The following is an 18,457-nucleotide window of genomic DNA, read 5'->3' on the forward strand; positions in this document are numbered from 1 at the left end:
TGCTGTTTTGGGGGGGAGACCACCATCAGGGCCGCCCCAGAGTCAGTCGCGAGCGTGCTGCAGATGCACGTTCCGCGATTGTGTGCGCAGTTTTGTTTTCGGGTTAATGGAGATGATTTGTTGCCCTATTCTAATGCAGCACAATGTGGCACACACAGGCACCTCTGCCTCTCGCTGTGGCTGCTGCACAAAGTGGCAATAAAATCGCTGACTCTGCTGGCCATATATGGGGGTTTGAGCCACAGACTCGGACTGGGACTGGGACTGGGACTCGGACTAGGTGCCACAGCGACGGACTCGGAGTTTTCGCCGGAGTTATGAAATTGACAAATTGCCACAGCAGCCGCTTGACCTTTGCCGTGTGACCCTGTGACGACGCCTAACCAAGAGGTTCCTGCCTCACTGTGGTTGCAACTTGCCAGTTGCATGGGGGTCAGTGTGTGTGTGTGTGTGTGTGTGTGTGTGTGTGGGTCTTCCATGCATGCCGCTGACAATGAACTGAGTTATGGCCATGCAGATGGAAATTCGTTTCGACCAAATGGAGCCACAGAGGCAGAGGCAGGGGCGGGGGCAGCGGCAGCGGCAAACGTTGCACATGAGCCGCCATAAACGAACGAACCATCATCGTATGTGGCATGGTGTTTTCCAGGGAAATGCAAATGCAAATGCAAATGGAAATAGGGAGTTCACAAAAGTTCAGGCGAACTGCAGCGAAAGATACTGTGGTTTGGTGGCAAGGTGAGAGAATGTTTCAATTAGTTATTGTCCACTGCGGCAGGGGGAGTCTTGGTAGATGGCTATAATATTAGATACACAGGCAAAAGGTATCTGCAACATTAAAACACTTAACAGAAGCCCAGAAAAGAGTAACAGTGGCATAACAGTGGCGTAACAGAATTAGCGACATGAATCTATCATCCTGGCATCACATAGCCAAGCAACATCATTCAGCAACACCTAAGGCGCACCACCAGAGGAGTTTGATGGAGAGGAGATCCAACACTTCATAGACACAAAGATCGAATCGGTGTCAAATCAACACAGTATTTTGTCGATTCGATCGTTGTTTTTGCCTTTTTTTTCTCATTCAAATTCATGCAAAGCGAGCAACATGACCATCGACCATCGGTTGGCACCTCGCAACATCAGAGATTTAAGATTTTCGATGGTTAATTTATGCTACGACTATCGCAGGCCAAGCCAAGGCGCATTTGCATAGAGCGTTGATTACAAAATGCCAATCTGCTCGGCCCTCCTCCCCACCCCTTTGCATGGAGTGGCAACATATTGGTGGCTGTTGCTTACTGGCAACATGTCGCCGCCTCTTCTGGCTTGACAACATGTGCCTTGGTACACGATGCGCTTAACACCGACGGCATTTTGGGGGGGGCTATCACCTGCGAATAATGTGAATGGCAAAGTGTACCATCTGTAAAACACCGACGGTGGAACACGCATCGTTTCAAGTGTTGGAAAAAACGTTTTTGACAGGCGGAAATTGTTGCCTGTTTGCCTGGTGCCTGGTTGGCCTGGCTTGCCTGTTTGTTATGGCAAATTCAATCAGCGAAGGGGGCAAGCCAGGTCAAATGCCACTAATGAGTTGCCCCACACGCAGCCGCGCGGGGCCATGAGGCGATGAGAGGCAGAAGCGATCCATCCAGGCCCAGCCCAGCCCAGTCCATGCCCCAATCTCGTAGCTGCAACAACACTCAAGGCTATTTTATCAGTGTGTTGTTGTTGTTGCTGTTGCTGGTTTGCGGTAATTGCAGCATCATCTTGAAACTTATTACATGCCCCAGCCATGCCACAGCCTCTGCTGCTGCAACAGCAACAACAATGATAAAGCCGTTGCTGATGACAATCGCCTAGACCTGGACATGGACATGGCCTGGGACTCAAGCAATGGCTCCACCACTGGCTCTCGCCAGAGACTTGGCTCTTTTTTTTGTTGTTGTTGTTGTTGTTGTTGGCCGCTTCGATGAGTTGAAAAGTGCAGCAGCAACTTGGTGCCGCAGCAGCAGCTGGTTAGATTTATTGGTCTTAAGTAGCAGCAAAATGCGTCTTTTGTCGTAGTTAAAGTTTATTGGCCACATTACCCCCTCCATCCCACCCTCCGTCCCGCTCCACCCCTTGCGGATATTTCTGCTGAGTTGTGCCTCAGATAAACATCATTCATTTGAGTACGAGTCAAGTCGAGTGCAGTTTATTTATGCCACAAGCAACCAGCAACCAGCAACAGCAACCAGCAACGGCTGCGATGACGACAACATAAGCGTTTATTACAATGCATTAAAATATCAGATTATCGGCAATTACCAGCCAGAGAAAGATACAAAGCGTCGAAAGAAAGGTGCAGGAATGTTGGGTTGACAATAAATCGCATGGAAAGCAGGGAAAAGCAGGGAAAACAAGATGTTGCTATGGCCAACATGCTGCGCACTATATGTGAACATGTTTTCAAGCTTAAATGTTGCCCACTCTATTGGCAGATGTTGCTTAGGTTATATATTGCTTTTAGTCCATAAAAAATAATAGAAAATGTATACCCAGCAGCTATTCCAGATACATAATACATAATACCACCAATATTAGATCTGAAATCCAATCTCTTTGCCAATTTGAGCCCCGTAAATAACTCAATAACCAAATTCTAATACAAATATCACCTTCGAAAAATCTTCATCAATCTCTGCCTCATGCCTTATGACCATAAAAAATAAGTTTTCTGCAGTTCAATTTGGGTCGTAGCCAGCCACACATTTCGTGACAGCAACAGCAACAGCAACAGCAACGCTCCAAATTTAACAAAAAAAAAAAAAAATACAAAAACCAAAAAAATGGTTTCCAAAAATGTTGCATTTTGTGGTTGACCTTTTTGGTTATAAATGCATTTAAAATAAATATGCCATAATTTATGCATAACATTAAAAACAAAAAAAAAAAAAACAAAAAATCGAACAAAAAATCCAAGTATTTGGATGGAGCTACCAGTTGGCTGCCTGGGGGCTGTATCTGTATCTCCGACTGTTGTCATAAGCCATGAAAATAAACTACATTTACCACCTCCCCCCTCTCCTCTCCTCTCCTCTCCTCTCCTCTCCTCTCCTCTCCTCTCCTCTCCTCTCCTCTCCTCTCCCCTCCCCTGGCCAGCGCCTGCCACAGAAGCCGAACGAATGACAGAGCCCTAAGTGGCAGGCAGCGCTCTCCTCTGAAGCAGCCTCGACTCAATCGTCAACTCATTGAGATATTGATCTGGCTATCCCCGCTCAACCCCCCTCACCCCCCTTTCAGCCAGCTTTTGGTTTTTTTTTTTGGCCAAGAGTCAGATCATCCAGCCGCCGGGGGCCCCCGATAGTGAACTATTGTTATTTCACGAACTGTGACACGTTGGATTTTGTTGTTGTTGTTGTTGTTTTTTTTCGATGTTTGCTATAAGTTTGTGTACCCTGTAGGAAAAGGGGGGTATACGACTGAGAAGAAAGCAGAATACGAACAGTCCTTAAAGAAAAGCGGAATGAGTTTTTGCGGTGCCAAAGAAAAGCATTATTAATAAACAAAATAATTGTAGAAGGAGCTACGGAGCCAAAAAAAAGTAAACAGGAGGAATATTGTGTCAAATAAATGCAATAATCACTTGCGGAATACGCAATGCAGGGAGAGAGGAAGCGCAATATAAATCTGAGATGACAAAAAAAAAATTAATTGTTTTTGCTTTGATGAGGCTTCCGAGCAGTCATCGTTTTGCTGCGGCTCGGGCAACGCACTCGATCTTCGGGTCTTCTTCTCTCCCTCTCTCTCAACAAGCAAGGCGTCAAAGCGCTCTCAGTAGTGAAGAGCGTCAAAGCGCTTTCAGAAGTGCGGAGCGTCAAAGCGCTCTCAGAAGTCTGGAGCGTCAAAGCGCTCTCAGAAGTGCGGAGCGTCAAAGCGCTCTCAATAAGGAGTAGGAGTGGGAGTGGGTGAGAGAGTGTGGTGTGGGAGTAGGCGTGGGAGAGAGAGTGTGGAGTGGGAGTAGGCGTGGGAGAGAGAGTGTGGAGTGGAAGAGAGAGTGAGCAGTGGGTTTCGTAGTGGAAGCGAGCGAGGAGTTTTAGAGCAGAGGACGGGGGTGGGTGTGCGAAAGGAGACGAATGCCATAAAATCGTGTGATTCGTGCGAAGAATATTTTTTTGCACTCTCAACAAAATGGCAAAGAAATAGAAATCTCTGCAAAAATATTGAGGAAAATTGAGAAATTTGTCTAGAAATAATTTACATTTCTAGGGTATCCCAGACGTCGGCCCCATAAACTATTATTTCTTGCATGCCTCTTAGTTGTTATTATTCCTTCGTTTGTTTTTTGTTTTGTTTTCTGGTATTATTTATTTCTTTATTGTACAATGAGTAAATAAATTCGCTGCTACCGTTGTTACTGCCGCCGTACTGTACCCCACCCTCACTCGACCTTTTGTGGCAGTGGCAGTAGCAGCTCCCTGGCCAAAAACAAAAAACCTGGCTAAATGTTTGCCTGCGATTTATCATTATCGTGACTTGTGATCTCCGTTTGAGCCTGATTCCAAACCTTTTTTTGTTTTTGTTTTTTTTTTGGCAGTTTCTATTGTTGTTGTTGCTGTTGTCTCGAGGGGGGAGGGGGGTGGGGGGGGGGGTGGCTGGTGGTCTTGTGTTTTGTGTTGTTTTGTGAGTTAAATTAACATGTTTTTTGCCTTGAGTGACATTTGTAGGTGTACAATGTGGCACAAATGAAGTGAAGTGTGCAACAAATATGGAGAGTCGGGCCCGGAGATCGGTGGCTCTCGATTGTGCGCTGTGACTGTGGGTCAAGAGGTGGCCAGCCATGGGAAATGCCCCAAAGGAGAAGCCCCCCACCAGCTCGGGGAGGAGGGCAAAGGGGTATGGGTATGGGTAGGGATTTTCTTGTCAATCCGTTACCAACGCCCCCCCACACACACAATTCGTCACCCAATTCGAGCCGCAAAAGCATGACCATAGCATTAAAATAACAATCGTCTACCACTTACTTATCGCCAGACCATCAATGGGGGTCTCCCCCCCAGCCATGGCAACGCCTACTCTTCAATCTCCAGCGAACGATCTGTTTAAAGTCTAAGTATGCCCCATGGCGACACTTGAGTTATTTCGGGCACCCCCCCTTCGACTCCGACTCGAACTCGAGCTGAAAATCCGTAAAATCAATTTGCCAAAACGTCTACAACTTTATCAGAGAAGAGGCAATCCCCCCCCCCCCCCGTCCGATCCACCCACCATTTGAACCCGCATCAAATGCCATAGACAACTCCATCCATCCATCCATCCATCCATCCATCCATCTGCCTGGGATCAATCATAGCTTGAAGGCAGCTCCAGCCTCAGCTCCAAGAAGGAAATTTTCGGGGCTATCGTTGGGGCCATATCAATTGACTTTTCATGGCCCAAAAAACATAAATTACAGTGTTCCCTGTCTTCCCCCACCCTCCCCAAAAAAGTGCCAAATATAATAATTTAAAAGTTTTTTTTTTTTTGTGAATCAGAGGACTACAATTTTCGCATCAAACGCTTTCAACTAATGTCAGAGATTATGACAAATGGGTGGAGGGGGGGAAAACTGGAGGGAAAACTACCAGGAAATGGCAGGCAATTGATATAGTTGCAGCTGTTGCACTTGTTATACGAGCAGTATGTGCAACATGGACAAAAAACCCGACAAAAAAAAACCAAAAAAAGATTACGTTTTTTGTGGGTCAGTGGGGGCTCTGGGGGTTAATCAAAAATAGCTGAACCTTCGACAGAGATCTCTACCGCTCTCTCTCTCTTACAGCTTTAATTGGCCAGCATATAAAAGACTTGGCTAAGAGAGAGTGGGAGGGGGAGAGGGAGAAAATGGCTTAATCAAGGCGTTGGTCAGGCCCGATCGCACGTTAATGGCCCATAAACATGGCTGGGGGGGGGGGGGGGGGGGGGGGGGGGGGGGGGGGGGGGGGGGAGTCGATTCAAGCGATTGCTTGGCTAATTTGTCGCTGGCCAGGCATCCAGGCATCCAAGCATCAGGCAATCAGACAGCATCATGGGGCAAGTGCAACACTGTGTGTGTGTGTGTGTATCTGTGTGTTGTTTACTGTCAAATGCTGACATTTGCAACGGTCGCTCCAATATGTTTGACATTCATTTGGCGATCAGTCCGCGGCCAAAGCATGTTGCCAAAGTGCCTGACATTTTGCGTTTGCATAACACAGCCATGCCACAGCACAACACAACAACAAGTGCAACTGCCACAGATGCAACTGGCAACAGCCAACAGGCAACAACAGGCAAATCAAATGCAGTACATCAACTGATTGCACTTGTTGCACCGCACCAATCGATGCAGTTGGAGGTGGAGGTGGTGGTGGTGGCGGCGGCGGAGGGGGAACCAACGGAACAACACAACGAGTTTTGCAACAACGAGGAATGCAAATGTCGCCGGTAACATGAAGCGGCAACATGTTGCCCAGTGTCTGAGTGTCCACCACACCCTGCCAAAGCAGATGCCATTCGCTTCGAGAGGGGCCCTGCCGACGGAAAGCGTTCGGGGGAATGAGGAAACAAGAAAGTCCATCATTCGAATGAAATGAGACCCAAAATGGGCTTGGAATTTTGAAATTCCAAAATAGTTATGAATATATTTAATAATTAATTAAATTAATTAATTAAAAAATTAATTAAAATTAATTTTCTCTTAAATAAACTGAATTCTTTGTGTTAGAGATGTTTAAAGATTGATATTACCGATTATCATCATTCTAACGCCTTGAACCCGAAAATCAGCTGTTTTGCCAGTCACCTGTCAACGTAGAATGATATAACTCCTTTAAGCATCTCCTTCAAGCAAAAAATGAGAAAGTGAGGAGTGATCTATGTGTCTTGGCCACAGATTCTGCATGTTTCTATAGAAAAGGTAGAGGATTTCCCTTGAACAAAATACATCCTTCCATAAAATAAAAGGGATTTTTGAACAATTAATAGAAAAGAGGACATTTTTTATTTTTTTGCATTATATTTTATTTTTGTTTGTGTTTTTTTGAATTTTTGTGTATTTTATTTAATTTTTTTTTTGTATTTTTGTGTATTTAATTTAATTTCTTTTATTTTTTAATTATTATTATTATTTTATTTTTTATTATTATTATTTTATTTTTTATTATTATTATTTTATTTTTTATTATTATTATTTGTTTTTTTTACTACTATTATTTTATTTTTTTTTTATTATTATTTTTTGGTATTATTTTTTTTTTTTAAATATTTATTTTTATATATACATATATATACACACATATTTTTTTTTTAATTTTTGTATTTTTGTATTTTTTTATTAATATTTATTTATTTTTTTTTTATTCGAAAATAAACCCATGTTTTTATGGGTTTTGCGATGATTTCCTCCCCAAAGAGTGTATTCCAAATTCATCGATGGCCAAGCAAAACCCTCTTTCAACAGCCACTCTCCCCGTCTGGTTTTTGTTTTTCTTGTTGTTTTAGGGGCGGGGCGGTGGGGGGGAAATGCGTTTGCAATAAAAAATCAGCCACATAAACGGGGCACTTAACAACAATAGTTGATTGATTGTCGACAATTGGCAGACCCGAGAGCTCTTTTGACAGCTCTCGCTGTTTGTTGTTTGTTGTTTGTGCTGTTGCAGGTGTTGCTTGGTTATTGATTTGCTGTTTTACCCCCCACCATCCACTGTTTCCTCTATATCACACTTTTTCGTGTGTCTCACGACACTGCGGCTTCATAGTCTGTGTCTCTGTCTCTGTCTCCGTCTTCGTCTCCGTCTCTGTCTGAGGCTTAACAGCCTCCACGGACCAGGGCTTAAATCACTGCTTACAACGGCTAAGGGACCACACAAACAATCGGGTATTTTTCCCCAGTTATTTGATACTCTTTTCCTACTCAATTGGAAATTGGTTTCTGTGAAATTATAATCTGGGATCTAGCTTTTTTTTTTATTTATTTGGTATACAATTTCATGGGGGTTTGGAGGGGGGGGGCTTATGATTTAAATCTAAAATATAACCAGTAAAATGTTTATTAAAACTTGATTTTATCTCTCTATCGTTACAGATCACGTAAGGTAAGTCCTTTGGTTCCTAGAAAGTATAATCTTCCATGCACACATTTTTCCCCATTTTCTATAGTTTTTTTTTTGTATTTTTTTTTTGTATTTTTTGGAATTCGGTGTGTTATCGCCAAGCGCTTTGTGTTTTTCTTGACTTTTAGCACATATTTATCTTGAAGTTTTTGCGCCCACAAACAACACATGAGGGCCAAAAAACGTATGCTCTCGAGGCTTTAATATCCATAAAAAAAACAAGGCAGTCGGTCGCAATGCAGGCTTTAAGCCAAAAATGCCACACAAAAGTAAGCCATAAAAAATATTTAACACACCCTCGGACAAAGCTGTTAACAGGCGCAGCGCGCATTGGAAATGCGTAGGATATGGTCATAAAATCGATGTGTGTGTGTGTGTGTGTGTGTGTGCTGTGTGCCGTGCAACAGCCAGCCAACTCTCGTGTGGCAATGCGACGAGTTGTTGGCAATTTTTTTTTGGGCTTTGGCGACAATTAAAATGCAAACAAATTGAATTTGTGTGTGCGAAAGGTTTGGCTCTCTTGGCTTTTAAGTGTTTTGTGCCATAAACTCGCAACAAACAACAAACAACAACCACAATAGTGGGCATGCAACAGCAACAACTTGAAAGAAATGCTGCGGTTTCGCGGGTCGAAGCTGGAGATATACTCCCCGCAGGTCCAAGATGAGGAAGAACCATATTACCCACTCTCTTTCCTAGGGCATTGCTGCTATTCCCCACTGGGAGAGAGAAGTTTCAGTCGAAGGGTAGTGCAGATATCCCCCTCCCCGTTTTGGGGCGAAAAACCTAAATACCCTCACTCTTTCCTAGGGTATCCCATGGCTGTAGGTTTTGTTGTCGCACGCGCGCGCGCGCTCGCGCACTAGCAACATATACATATGTATATACACATGCATATACACACACACACATAGATTTGTTGTTGTTTTGGTTTTGCGGGCGAGAAAGTTGGCGTGCCGTTATTTTAATTGCAACATGTTGCCCGGTAATTTGTCTGGCACTCGTAAATGTTGCGACGCTAATTGCCGCAGAAGAAAACAACAATGTTGCAGTCGAACTAGAAAAAGAGAGAAAAAAAAAGAGAGAAAAAAAAACAGAAAAAATTGATTTGCTTTGTGGAGCAAAGTAGTTAACGCCCTGTCCCAAAGTATCGGCATAGCCAAAGGTATACCGTTAACCATTAACCTGTCAACGTGGCCGCAGTTTGCAACACCATTTAGTGGCAACACGAAGTTCAAGAGTCTGAAGAGCCGGCGGCACGGTATTCGGCTATCGCTGGGGCCCCTAATCTATAAGCAGTAATCAAATTTCATGCTTGCAGCGCCACGCTACCAACTTGCAGCAGCAGCGGCAGCGTACGTGGCCTGCCACAGCCCATAATTATGCAACACATGTTCAATGCAACAATTGGCCATAATTTAGTCAAAGGTAATTGAGTAAGCCACCACGTCGCTCTGGCTAACGCCACGAAGCGCGCGGGCCTGCTCTATCATTATGCGGTGCCCCCAAACTCCCGAGAGTCGAGAACCGATCCGATCCCCCCCTCCCCCCACCCCCACACCTCCCCACCGCATTGTACGCACAGTAGTCGGGCAGGCAGTAGCCTTGATTGACGACCACAATGAAGATTGAGTGATGTGGCAGTGGCTGGTGCTTCTGTTGGGCGCCTGCCACAGTCCCCCTCCCCCCCCCCACTGTTTGGCTGCCTTGTTTATTTATTTCTAGTTAGTCGCATTAACTCGCTCGACTGTTATATAATTGTATGCCCCAGCGATTGGATGAGCATCTCCTGCCCTCGTCTCATCCCCCCTTCTCCCTCTCTCGCTCTCTCGCAGTGGAAATTCCTTGGACAGGGATCCTTGGATCCCTCCCGTAATTGCAGTACTTAATGATTGAATAATGGAAAGAAAAGAGCGAGCTAAGCGCTCGCCTCGGATGGGATGCGATGCAATGCGATGCAATGCGATGCGATACGTATCGTGGCGCAGATACAAGATAGAAATTGTTGTTTAATTTGCGGAAATTGTTTGCCAAAGTGTTGGCCGGGGCACAAAAGAAAAAGTGAAGGCAGATTGCAGGCAGTTCCCTGATTGTTTTTCCTACCACAGAGGGTATCTTTGATTCAGGATTCAATCTATGGGGTTTGATTGCTTTTACTCGTAGTTTATATGAATTTAAAGTAACAAAAATTAAAAAAAAACCCATATAGTTCCATATTTAGCTTATACAAACTTTATTTATATTTATTTACTATTTATTTCGGTATTTATTTATTTATATTAATTGCTTATTTAAGTGTTTTATTGTATTTATTATTTAATATTATTATTATTATGTACTGTTTATATTGATTTATTTTGTATAGTTGTTTATTTTTTATATTTATCTATTTTTTATGTTTATTTGTAATTATTTATTTATATTAATTTTATTATATATTTGTATTTATTTATTTATTATTTATTTATTTATTATTTATTTTTCTTATTTTTTTTTTATTATTATGTATTATTTATATTTATTTATTTTTTATCCCTATTTATTCTTTATTTTTATTTATTTATTTATTATTTATATTTTTATTTTTTATTTATATTTTTATTTATTATTTATACTTTTATTTATTATTTATATTTTTATTTATCATTTATAGTTATTTAGTTATTTTAGTTATTATTTATATTTATTTATTATTTATATTTAGTTAGTATTTATGTTTATTTATTATCTATTTTTATTTATTATTTATATTTTGACTTATTATCTATATTTTTATTAATTTTTTGTATTTTTATTTATTATTTATATTTTTACTTATTATTATTATTATTTGGTATTTTTATGTATTGTTTATATTTATTTATTTTTTATCTTTATTTATTTTCATTTATTATTTATTTTTATTTATTATTTATATTTTTCTTTGCTTTTTACTACTTATATTTATGAATTATTATTTATTCGTATTTATTTATTATTTCCGCCTGGCAATCATCAATCAGAATGCATCCCACAAAAATTCCGCCCAAGGAAAAAAGTTCGTACACCCACACGGCAGCGCCTCTGGGGGCCAGCCCACTGCACGCGTTCTCATGGCTCGTATCTAGTATCTTAAATCTCGTAACCTTGCGCCGATTTCTCAAACAAACACACAGAACAACGCGAGTGAGAGAGAGAGAGACAGCTAGCGAAAGAGAGAGATTCAAATTCGTTGAGGGAAAAGGACGGAGAGATATTGCAATTTTTATGCGCCACAAAAATTATAAATTAAGTACTAATTACATGGAAATACTCGTATTCGCTCGTACAGCCAAAACAATCATCTAGAAAATCTGTAGGAAAATCAAACGAAATGCCGCCCTGCAATGTGCGGCGTGCAACGTTGCGCGGACACGCCCACCTAATGCCCAATGCGTGGGCGGTTACACTAATGATCGACAGAACAGCAACAACAAAAAAAAACACACACACAAATTATTAAAACTTACAAAAAAAAAAGAAAAGAAAAAAAAAAACGGAAGCCGAAGCCAAAGCCGAAGCCTTAGATACACTTGCGAAGACACTTGTTGCTGGGTTTTTTAGATACATGTTGCTCCACGAAGTGAAGGGGAAGGCAATGATGTATTCGCATCCTTTCGCACTCTCAGCGACAGCTATTCTCATGATGCACTCACTCTGCCGCTCTTTCGCTCTCTCCTTCTATCCTTCATTCCTTTTGCTCTCGTCTGAGACGACAACTAGCGCTCTCAGCAAATACGAAGGCCATGACGTGATGAAATTATACGCTTACTGTCTTTCGGGTCTTATTTTAAGCTACGCACTGCTGAGAGAGCTTCGCACCAGTGAGAGCGCCTTGAAGCTCCGCTCTACTGTAGGCGCTTTAAAGCTCCGCACCACTGGAGAGCGCCTTGACCGATGCGAGAGAGCGAGAAGAACAAAGTTTTGCTGTTGTACGAAGCAAAATAAGACCCGAAGAGAGAGCGCAGCAAATACTGCAATTAAACGATGACCTGTTCTCTCTGTTCGCCGCCCCGCGAACCGCTCGTCGTAGTCATGGGACGCCTCTTTGCTAGGGTAAACCCAAGACCCCTCCAGCCCCCTCCAGCCAGTGTCCATTGTATTGCAATGCTTGGATGGAACATTTGATTGGTATACGAGTAGTAGTGGCATTCGGCATTCGGCATTCGGCATTCGACATTTGCTCTGTTGTTCTCTTTGAATGGGGTGATAAATTATTTCCCCGGCATTTACATAAATGCTTTGAATGCATTAATTAAAGTCCGAATGCCTCTCAGACTCCCTCCATGGCACGCCCCCAAATAGACAGACAGCCTCCTCCTCCTCCTCCACCTCCTCCTCCTCCAGCACCATTGAGCGAACAGTTGTTCGGATCCAATCAATTGTTGTTTATTATTGGGCCAGGCCCATAGAGAAGCCATTACCATTCCGATTAGCCAAACGGCCTTATACGTACGCCAGCCCAGAGTATCTTTTGTTTGGCGCGTATCTGCAATCGTTGGAGAGGAGAATCTACATATATATATATACGCCATTTTAAGTGGCCCGCCACCACCGCCGCCACCGCCACCGCCGTCGCCTAATTGTTCATAAAAGTCAACAGTCAATAGCTCTTTATGTTTGCGCGTTTGAAATTTATATTTATTTATTGTTATTTTCGTACCGATGAAGCAGCAGCTTCATAATTTTTTCTCTGTTTTTTCTGCAGTAGCCATTGCCCAAGCCAGGCCAAGCCAGGCCGGTCCAGGCCAAGCCAAGCCAAGGTCTGTGCCATTCTTTGCAATTAGCAACTGAATTTATGAGCGATTTCAATTTCAATTTCAATCTCAATGCGATTTGTTTGTTGCCGATTGCTGCTGTCTCTTGGCTGTGGGCTAACGAGTTAGAGAACGGCAGCAATGGGAGCAAAAGGGTTGGCCCCCAGTGTGTTTGGGGCCAGTATTAGCCAAGAAAGACCACACACAGAACAGAAAGGGGAATACACAGCCTTAAACGAGGTCCTAAGAGCATTTATTTCTCTGTTAAGGGCTCCGAACCCTAAGGTTATAGGTATTTCCCTCACCATCCTCAATTCCAGAACCTTCTTGGCTTCAATCTCTGCCTTTTCTGCCGAGAAAAGCCCCAGAAAAGCCAGCCATTCCTTGTAGAAATGCCCTTCCCATTTGACACCTCGGATACGTGTAGATCTTCTCTGGTCTGTGGCCCTTCACTTGTTGTATCTCTCATCGAATGCCACGAAACACTGACATAATTTTCTTAGATCATCGCCCAGTTTAGCGGCCATTTCATGCAATTATTGTAATTCTATTAACAATATCTCAGCGCCCCTGCCCCATAGGAAACGTAGACCATAAACAATTACGTGGTCGTGGTCGTGGTCGTGGTCAAGGCGGCAATTTGGTAGATTTTGCGATAAGACCAAATCGTCTATGACTCTGGGGCACGACTTGCACTTGGAACCGCCTTCCAACTATTTGCCGCAGGCGATGGATTGTTCTTAAAACCGTAAGAACTCCGGCTCTAGGGATACAGTGTCCTTTTGGCGGGCTTCTGGGGTGCAACATGTCTTTGATTTGTTGGCTTCTGCTGCTGCCGGCTGGCGGCCTGGGCGCCTTTAGAGCCTCGGATGTGATCCAGCAGCTGAATGGGGATCTCAGACTGGAGCTGAACATCTATCTGGATTGTGGGGGGCACCTCGACGAGCTGCTGCCCCGCCAGGGGCTGCCCAACCTCCTACTCAGCACAGACTCGGCCGAGCCGCTGCCCAGGATATTGGGACGCTTCAGTGAGCGATCCCTGACGATCGCCTGTGGGGGCGACAATCGAACGCTGTCGGGGATTGGGCAGCTGCTGTGGGGACTGCAACACCTGCCGGTGCTCTTTGTGCTGTCCTCGCCGAAGGAGTTTCCCTTCGAGTGGGCCCTGGGCCGGGGGCTCCTGCGCGCCATGGCTCTGAATCGAAGCGACGGGCAACTGTACACGTACCAGCCGTATCCCAGCGTGCGGATACGCCGAGTGGCGAGCGTCGCGGAGTACCACCGCCTGACGCGCCTCCGCGACCTGCAGGGGCAGGCGGTGCACATCAGCGTGGAGACCATGCCGCCGCGCTGCTTCCACTACACGAACCGCTGGGGCCGGACCGTCTACGCGGGCTACATGTACGAGCTGCTGCACGAGTTCATCGCGGCCCACAACGGCACGGAGGTGGCCGTCCTGTCGGCCGGGGATCCCATACCCCTGGCCGAGGGCCTGCTGCTCTACCAGCGGGGGGGCATCGACATGGCGCCCAGGATCCTGCACACGCTGGGCTGGGTCTACTTCTATCGCAGCCACGTGCTCTTCAACGTGAACGGCTTCATTATGGTGCCGTGGGCCCGGCCCCTGCCCAAGAGCCTGTACATTGTGCGGCCGTTCGAGGGCTCCGTGTGGGCGGCGCTCATCGGCTGCCTGCTCCTGGCCACCGTCGTCATCCGCTGGATGCGCGACGAGACCAGCAGCCTCAGCGCCACCTTCCTGCAGATGATGCAGCTGATGCTGCAGCAGTCGATGAGCAGCATGCGGCACTTCACGCTGGGACTGCGGCATGTCCTCGTCTTCCTGGCCCTCTTCACCGTCGGCTTCATACTGAACACCCTGTACCAGGCGCAGCTCTCGAGCTCCCTGACGACGGGCCTGTACATGCGGCAGATCAACAGCTTCGACGATCTCGCCGCCGCCGATCGCAAAATGCTGATGGACGAGTTCGACATCGAGTTCCTGATGAACCTCACCAGATCGAAGGTCATCCAGCCGGCACTCATCAACATCGCCCTCAAGGCGCCGCTCGACGACGTCTTCTACCATCGCAAGCATCTGAACACCACGTACGTCTATCAGGCCATGGAGGATCGTATGCACTTCGAGCTCTTTCAGCAGAAGTATCTGCGTGTGCCGCTGTTCAAGACGCTGCCGGAGGTCTTCTACCAGGTGCCCTTCTTTGTGGGCCTGCGGCACGGCCTCCCCTTTGCGGCCCTCTTCAACGACTACCTTCGGGGCATCTTTGAGTCGGGCATATTGCTGAAATGGCAGGGGGACGCCTACCTGGAGGGGATATACAGTGGCGAGATACGCTTCCACACATCCACGGGCCTGCGCATCCAGGTCTTTGACATGGAGTTCTACTATTGCACATATATCTTGCTCGCCCTCGGATGGCTCACCAGCGCCATTGTGTTTCTGGTTGAGAAATGCCTGCCTCATGCTAGAAATGCTTAGATTTCAGTTGAATTTCGTATCGAATAATGATTCTAAATGTGTATTACTCGTCTATAAGCAGATTTCTTACTGGGATAATCGTTTATTTTCAGTGGAGGTATTTTGTTTTTGGCTGGAAGAAGATTTGGGAGTCCTTTTTGCACTTTGAACGACTTTTTTGTTGGTGTTTTTCTATGGTTTTATTTTATTTTTATAATTTTATTACTCCATGGCAAGAATCAGCACTTTCGAATGAGCGTTTACATTCTTTCTTCAAAGCAAGAATCAGCACATTCGGATGAGTGTGGACATTCTTTCTCCAAAGCACGAATCAGCACTTTCGAATGAGCGTGGGCATACTTCCTCCATAGCACGAATCAGCCCTTTCGAATGAGCGTGGACATTTTTCCTCCATAGAGCGAATTAGCCCTTTCGAATGAGCGTGAGCACTCATTCTCAATAGAAGGAATCAGCAGTTTCGAATGAGCGTGGGCATTCTTTCTCCATATTATGAATCAGCACTTTCGAATGAGCGTGGACATTCCTTCTCCATAGAAGGAATCAGCACTTTCGAATGAGCGTGGACATTCTTTCCTCAAAGCAAGAATCAGCACTTTCCGATGAGCGTGGACATTCTTTCTTCAAAGCAAGAATCAGCACTTTCGAATGAGCGTGGACATTTTTCCTCCATGTCACGAATCAGCACTTTCCGATGAGCGTGAAAATCCCTTCTCCATAGCACGAATCAGCACTTTCCGATGACCGTGGACACTCTTCCTCCGTTTAGCTGATTTTTATCTGGAATAATACCAGGTACCCTATAATGCAGCCAAAATTGTTGCCCCACAAGGCGGCACGAGTCGAAAAACTGCACTTAAATGAATTAAACCAGAGCTGGAGTGGGGGATTTCGATTGGGGTACGCAGGGATTCGGCTGAAGAGCCCCCTTTAGAGGGCCCTAATTCGTAATATTAGCACTTGGCCGGGCAGCAATTGAGGACGCCCGATGACATGCGCTTTTTGTGGCCTGATAAGAGGCAATCATTTGCATTGTGCAACGTGCTAGGAGGCAGTGTCGGCCATGGATTGATGGATTAATGATGGCACATGGGGGGCCTATAAAAAGCGGCGACGCCGTGCGGCTGAGTCCCGAGTCGCCTCAATGGACTTGCTGAGCCTCAACGCGCTGCAGAACCTCGCGCTGCTCTCGACCATCCAGGAGCTCAATGGCCTGTACGGCATGGAGCTGAATGTTTTCCTCGACTTTGGCAACAGATCGGACCTTCTGGCCGCCACTGGGCCGCAGCCTTCGGTGCCGAGTCTTTGGATACGCGATGCGGCAGTGCAATTGGTGCTCGAGGGGAACTACAGCAGTCGCACTCTGACCATCGTTCGACTGGAGGATGGCCAGATGCGAGCGACCCTGGAGTACCTGACGGCCTGGCTGTGGCGCTACCAGCATCTGCAGGTGCTCATCGTCTACCCGGGGGCTGAAAAACTGCTGGAAATCTTTAGCTACGTGTGGAAGCAGGGCATGGTGCACATACTGGTGATGGAGGCGGCATCGGGAAGGCTGTACAGCTTCATGCCGTATCCGAAACTGCGACTGCTGTCCCTGGGCTCTGTTGGGGAGTACTATCGGCGGACGCGGGGCATGCTGTGGGACTTTCACGGCTACAACATTACCACGGGCCTAGCCTACAACGGTGGACCGCGCTGCTTTGGCTTTCGGGACAGCCACAATCGCTTGATCCTGGCCGGCTACATGCTGAACATGGTCCTCGAGTTCGTCAAGCACTTCAACGGCACCAAGCAGCTGATCTACATCACGTCCGTGGACCAGGCCATCGGACTGCTGGCCAATCGCACGATCGACCTCATTCCGTATCTGATGGTGCCGGCGGACGAGTACTACGTCCCCACGAAGGTGCTGTATCTCGAGAACTGTGTCATGATGGTGCCCTCCTCCAGGCCGCTGGCCACGTTCCTCTATTTGGTGCGGCCCTTCACGTGGGGCACGTGGCTCGCGTGGCTGCTGGTGCTCGTCTACTGCTCGGGGGCCCTGCTGGCGCTGTCCCGGGGGCGCCTCAACGCGAGCGCCGCCTTCCTGGAGGCCCTCTGTCTGGCCCTGTTCCTGGGCGGCGCCCGGGGCCCAGGCTCGCCCCGCGACATACTGATCTTTGTCCTGCTGACAGCCGGCGGCTTCGTGCTGACCAATCTGTACCTGGCCCAGCTGTCGACGAGCCTGGCGGCCCGTCTCTACGAGCGGGAGATCGACACGGTGGACGACCTGCCCGGCACCGATCTCAAGTGGTACATGATCGCCTACGATGCCGCCCTCGTGCGCCGCCAGTTCGCCAATCGTCCGGCTGTGATCAGGCGCATTCTGGTCGGATCCAATGAGAAGACGGACGATCTCCGGCGCGAGCTGAACACCTGCTGCGTCCATTCCGGCTACGAGGATCGCATCGACTTCATTCTCTACCAGCAGAAGCTCTTGCGCTTTCCCATATTCCGCAAACTGCCCGAGATCCTGTACCAGCAGCCCCACCAGATACCCTCGTCCTTCGGGCGTCCCTATCTGCGGCTCTTCAACGACTTTACGCTCCGGATATTCGAGAGCGGCATCCAGCAGAAGATGAAGTGGGACTCGTACCGCCACGGCGTCCAGAGCGGCCAGATACAGTTCGGTTTCAGGGATCGCTACATGGAAGTGCGATCGAACGACGTCGAGTATTACTATGTGATTGGGGGGCTCTGGCTGGGCGGCCTGCTCCTCGCCACCGTCTCGTTTCTCTGCGAATTCTATCTCCTCAATAAAGTGTGAATGGCATCCCCACAGAAAACTGCAATTACAAATGAAATATTTCCCTGTCACCTGCTGGAGTTTCGGCTGGGGGGGGGGGGGGGGGGGGGGGGCTATGGTTACGCCCCCCTAGCAGCCTCATTTGCATGGCCGCTGGCCGCCTGCCTCTGAAGGTGTCTTCGATTATTGCCAAACATTAATTATTTGCGCGCCGTTTGTACGCCTCCTTCTCCTTGGTTTTTCCACTGGTTTTTCCTTGGGTTTTCCATTGGTTTTGTGA

The 18,457-nt window shown here is 46.4% G+C and overlaps 2 protein-coding genes across 2 annotated transcripts; both read left to right on the forward strand.

Moving 5' to 3' along the window:
* The first annotated feature begins 13,700 nt into the window (after window positions 1-13,700).
* LOC108165320 lies at window positions 13,701-15,392 on the forward strand. Its single transcript, XM_017301354.1, has one exon. The coding sequence runs from the start codon at window positions 13,701-13,703 to the stop codon at window positions 15,390-15,392; it is 1,692 nt and encodes a 563-aa protein (XP_017156843.1).
* A 1,141-nt stretch (window positions 15,393-16,533) lies between these two features.
* On the forward strand, window positions 16,534-18,198 carry LOC108165319. Its single transcript, XM_017301353.1, has one exon. It carries the CDS (start codon window positions 16,534-16,536, stop codon window positions 18,196-18,198), a length of 1,665 nt encoding a protein of 554 aa, XP_017156842.1.
* The last annotated feature ends 259 nt before the right edge of the window (window positions 18,199-18,457 follow it).

Source organism: Drosophila miranda, chromosome XR, assembly GCF_003369915.1.
Source record: "Drosophila miranda strain MSH22 chromosome XR, D.miranda_PacBio2.1, whole genome shotgun sequence".
Classification (NCBI taxonomy): Eukaryota; Metazoa; Arthropoda; class Insecta; order Diptera; family Drosophilidae; genus Drosophila; species Drosophila miranda.

Coding starts and splice junctions, on each gene's coding strand:
- LOC108165320 (XM_017301354.1), top strand. CDS start 13,701: ATGTCTTTGATTTGTTGGCTTCTGCTGCTGCCGGCTGGCGGCCTGGGC.
- LOC108165319 (XM_017301353.1), top strand. CDS start 16,534: ATGGACTTGCTGAGCCTCAACGCGCTGCAGAACCTCGCGCTGCTCTCG.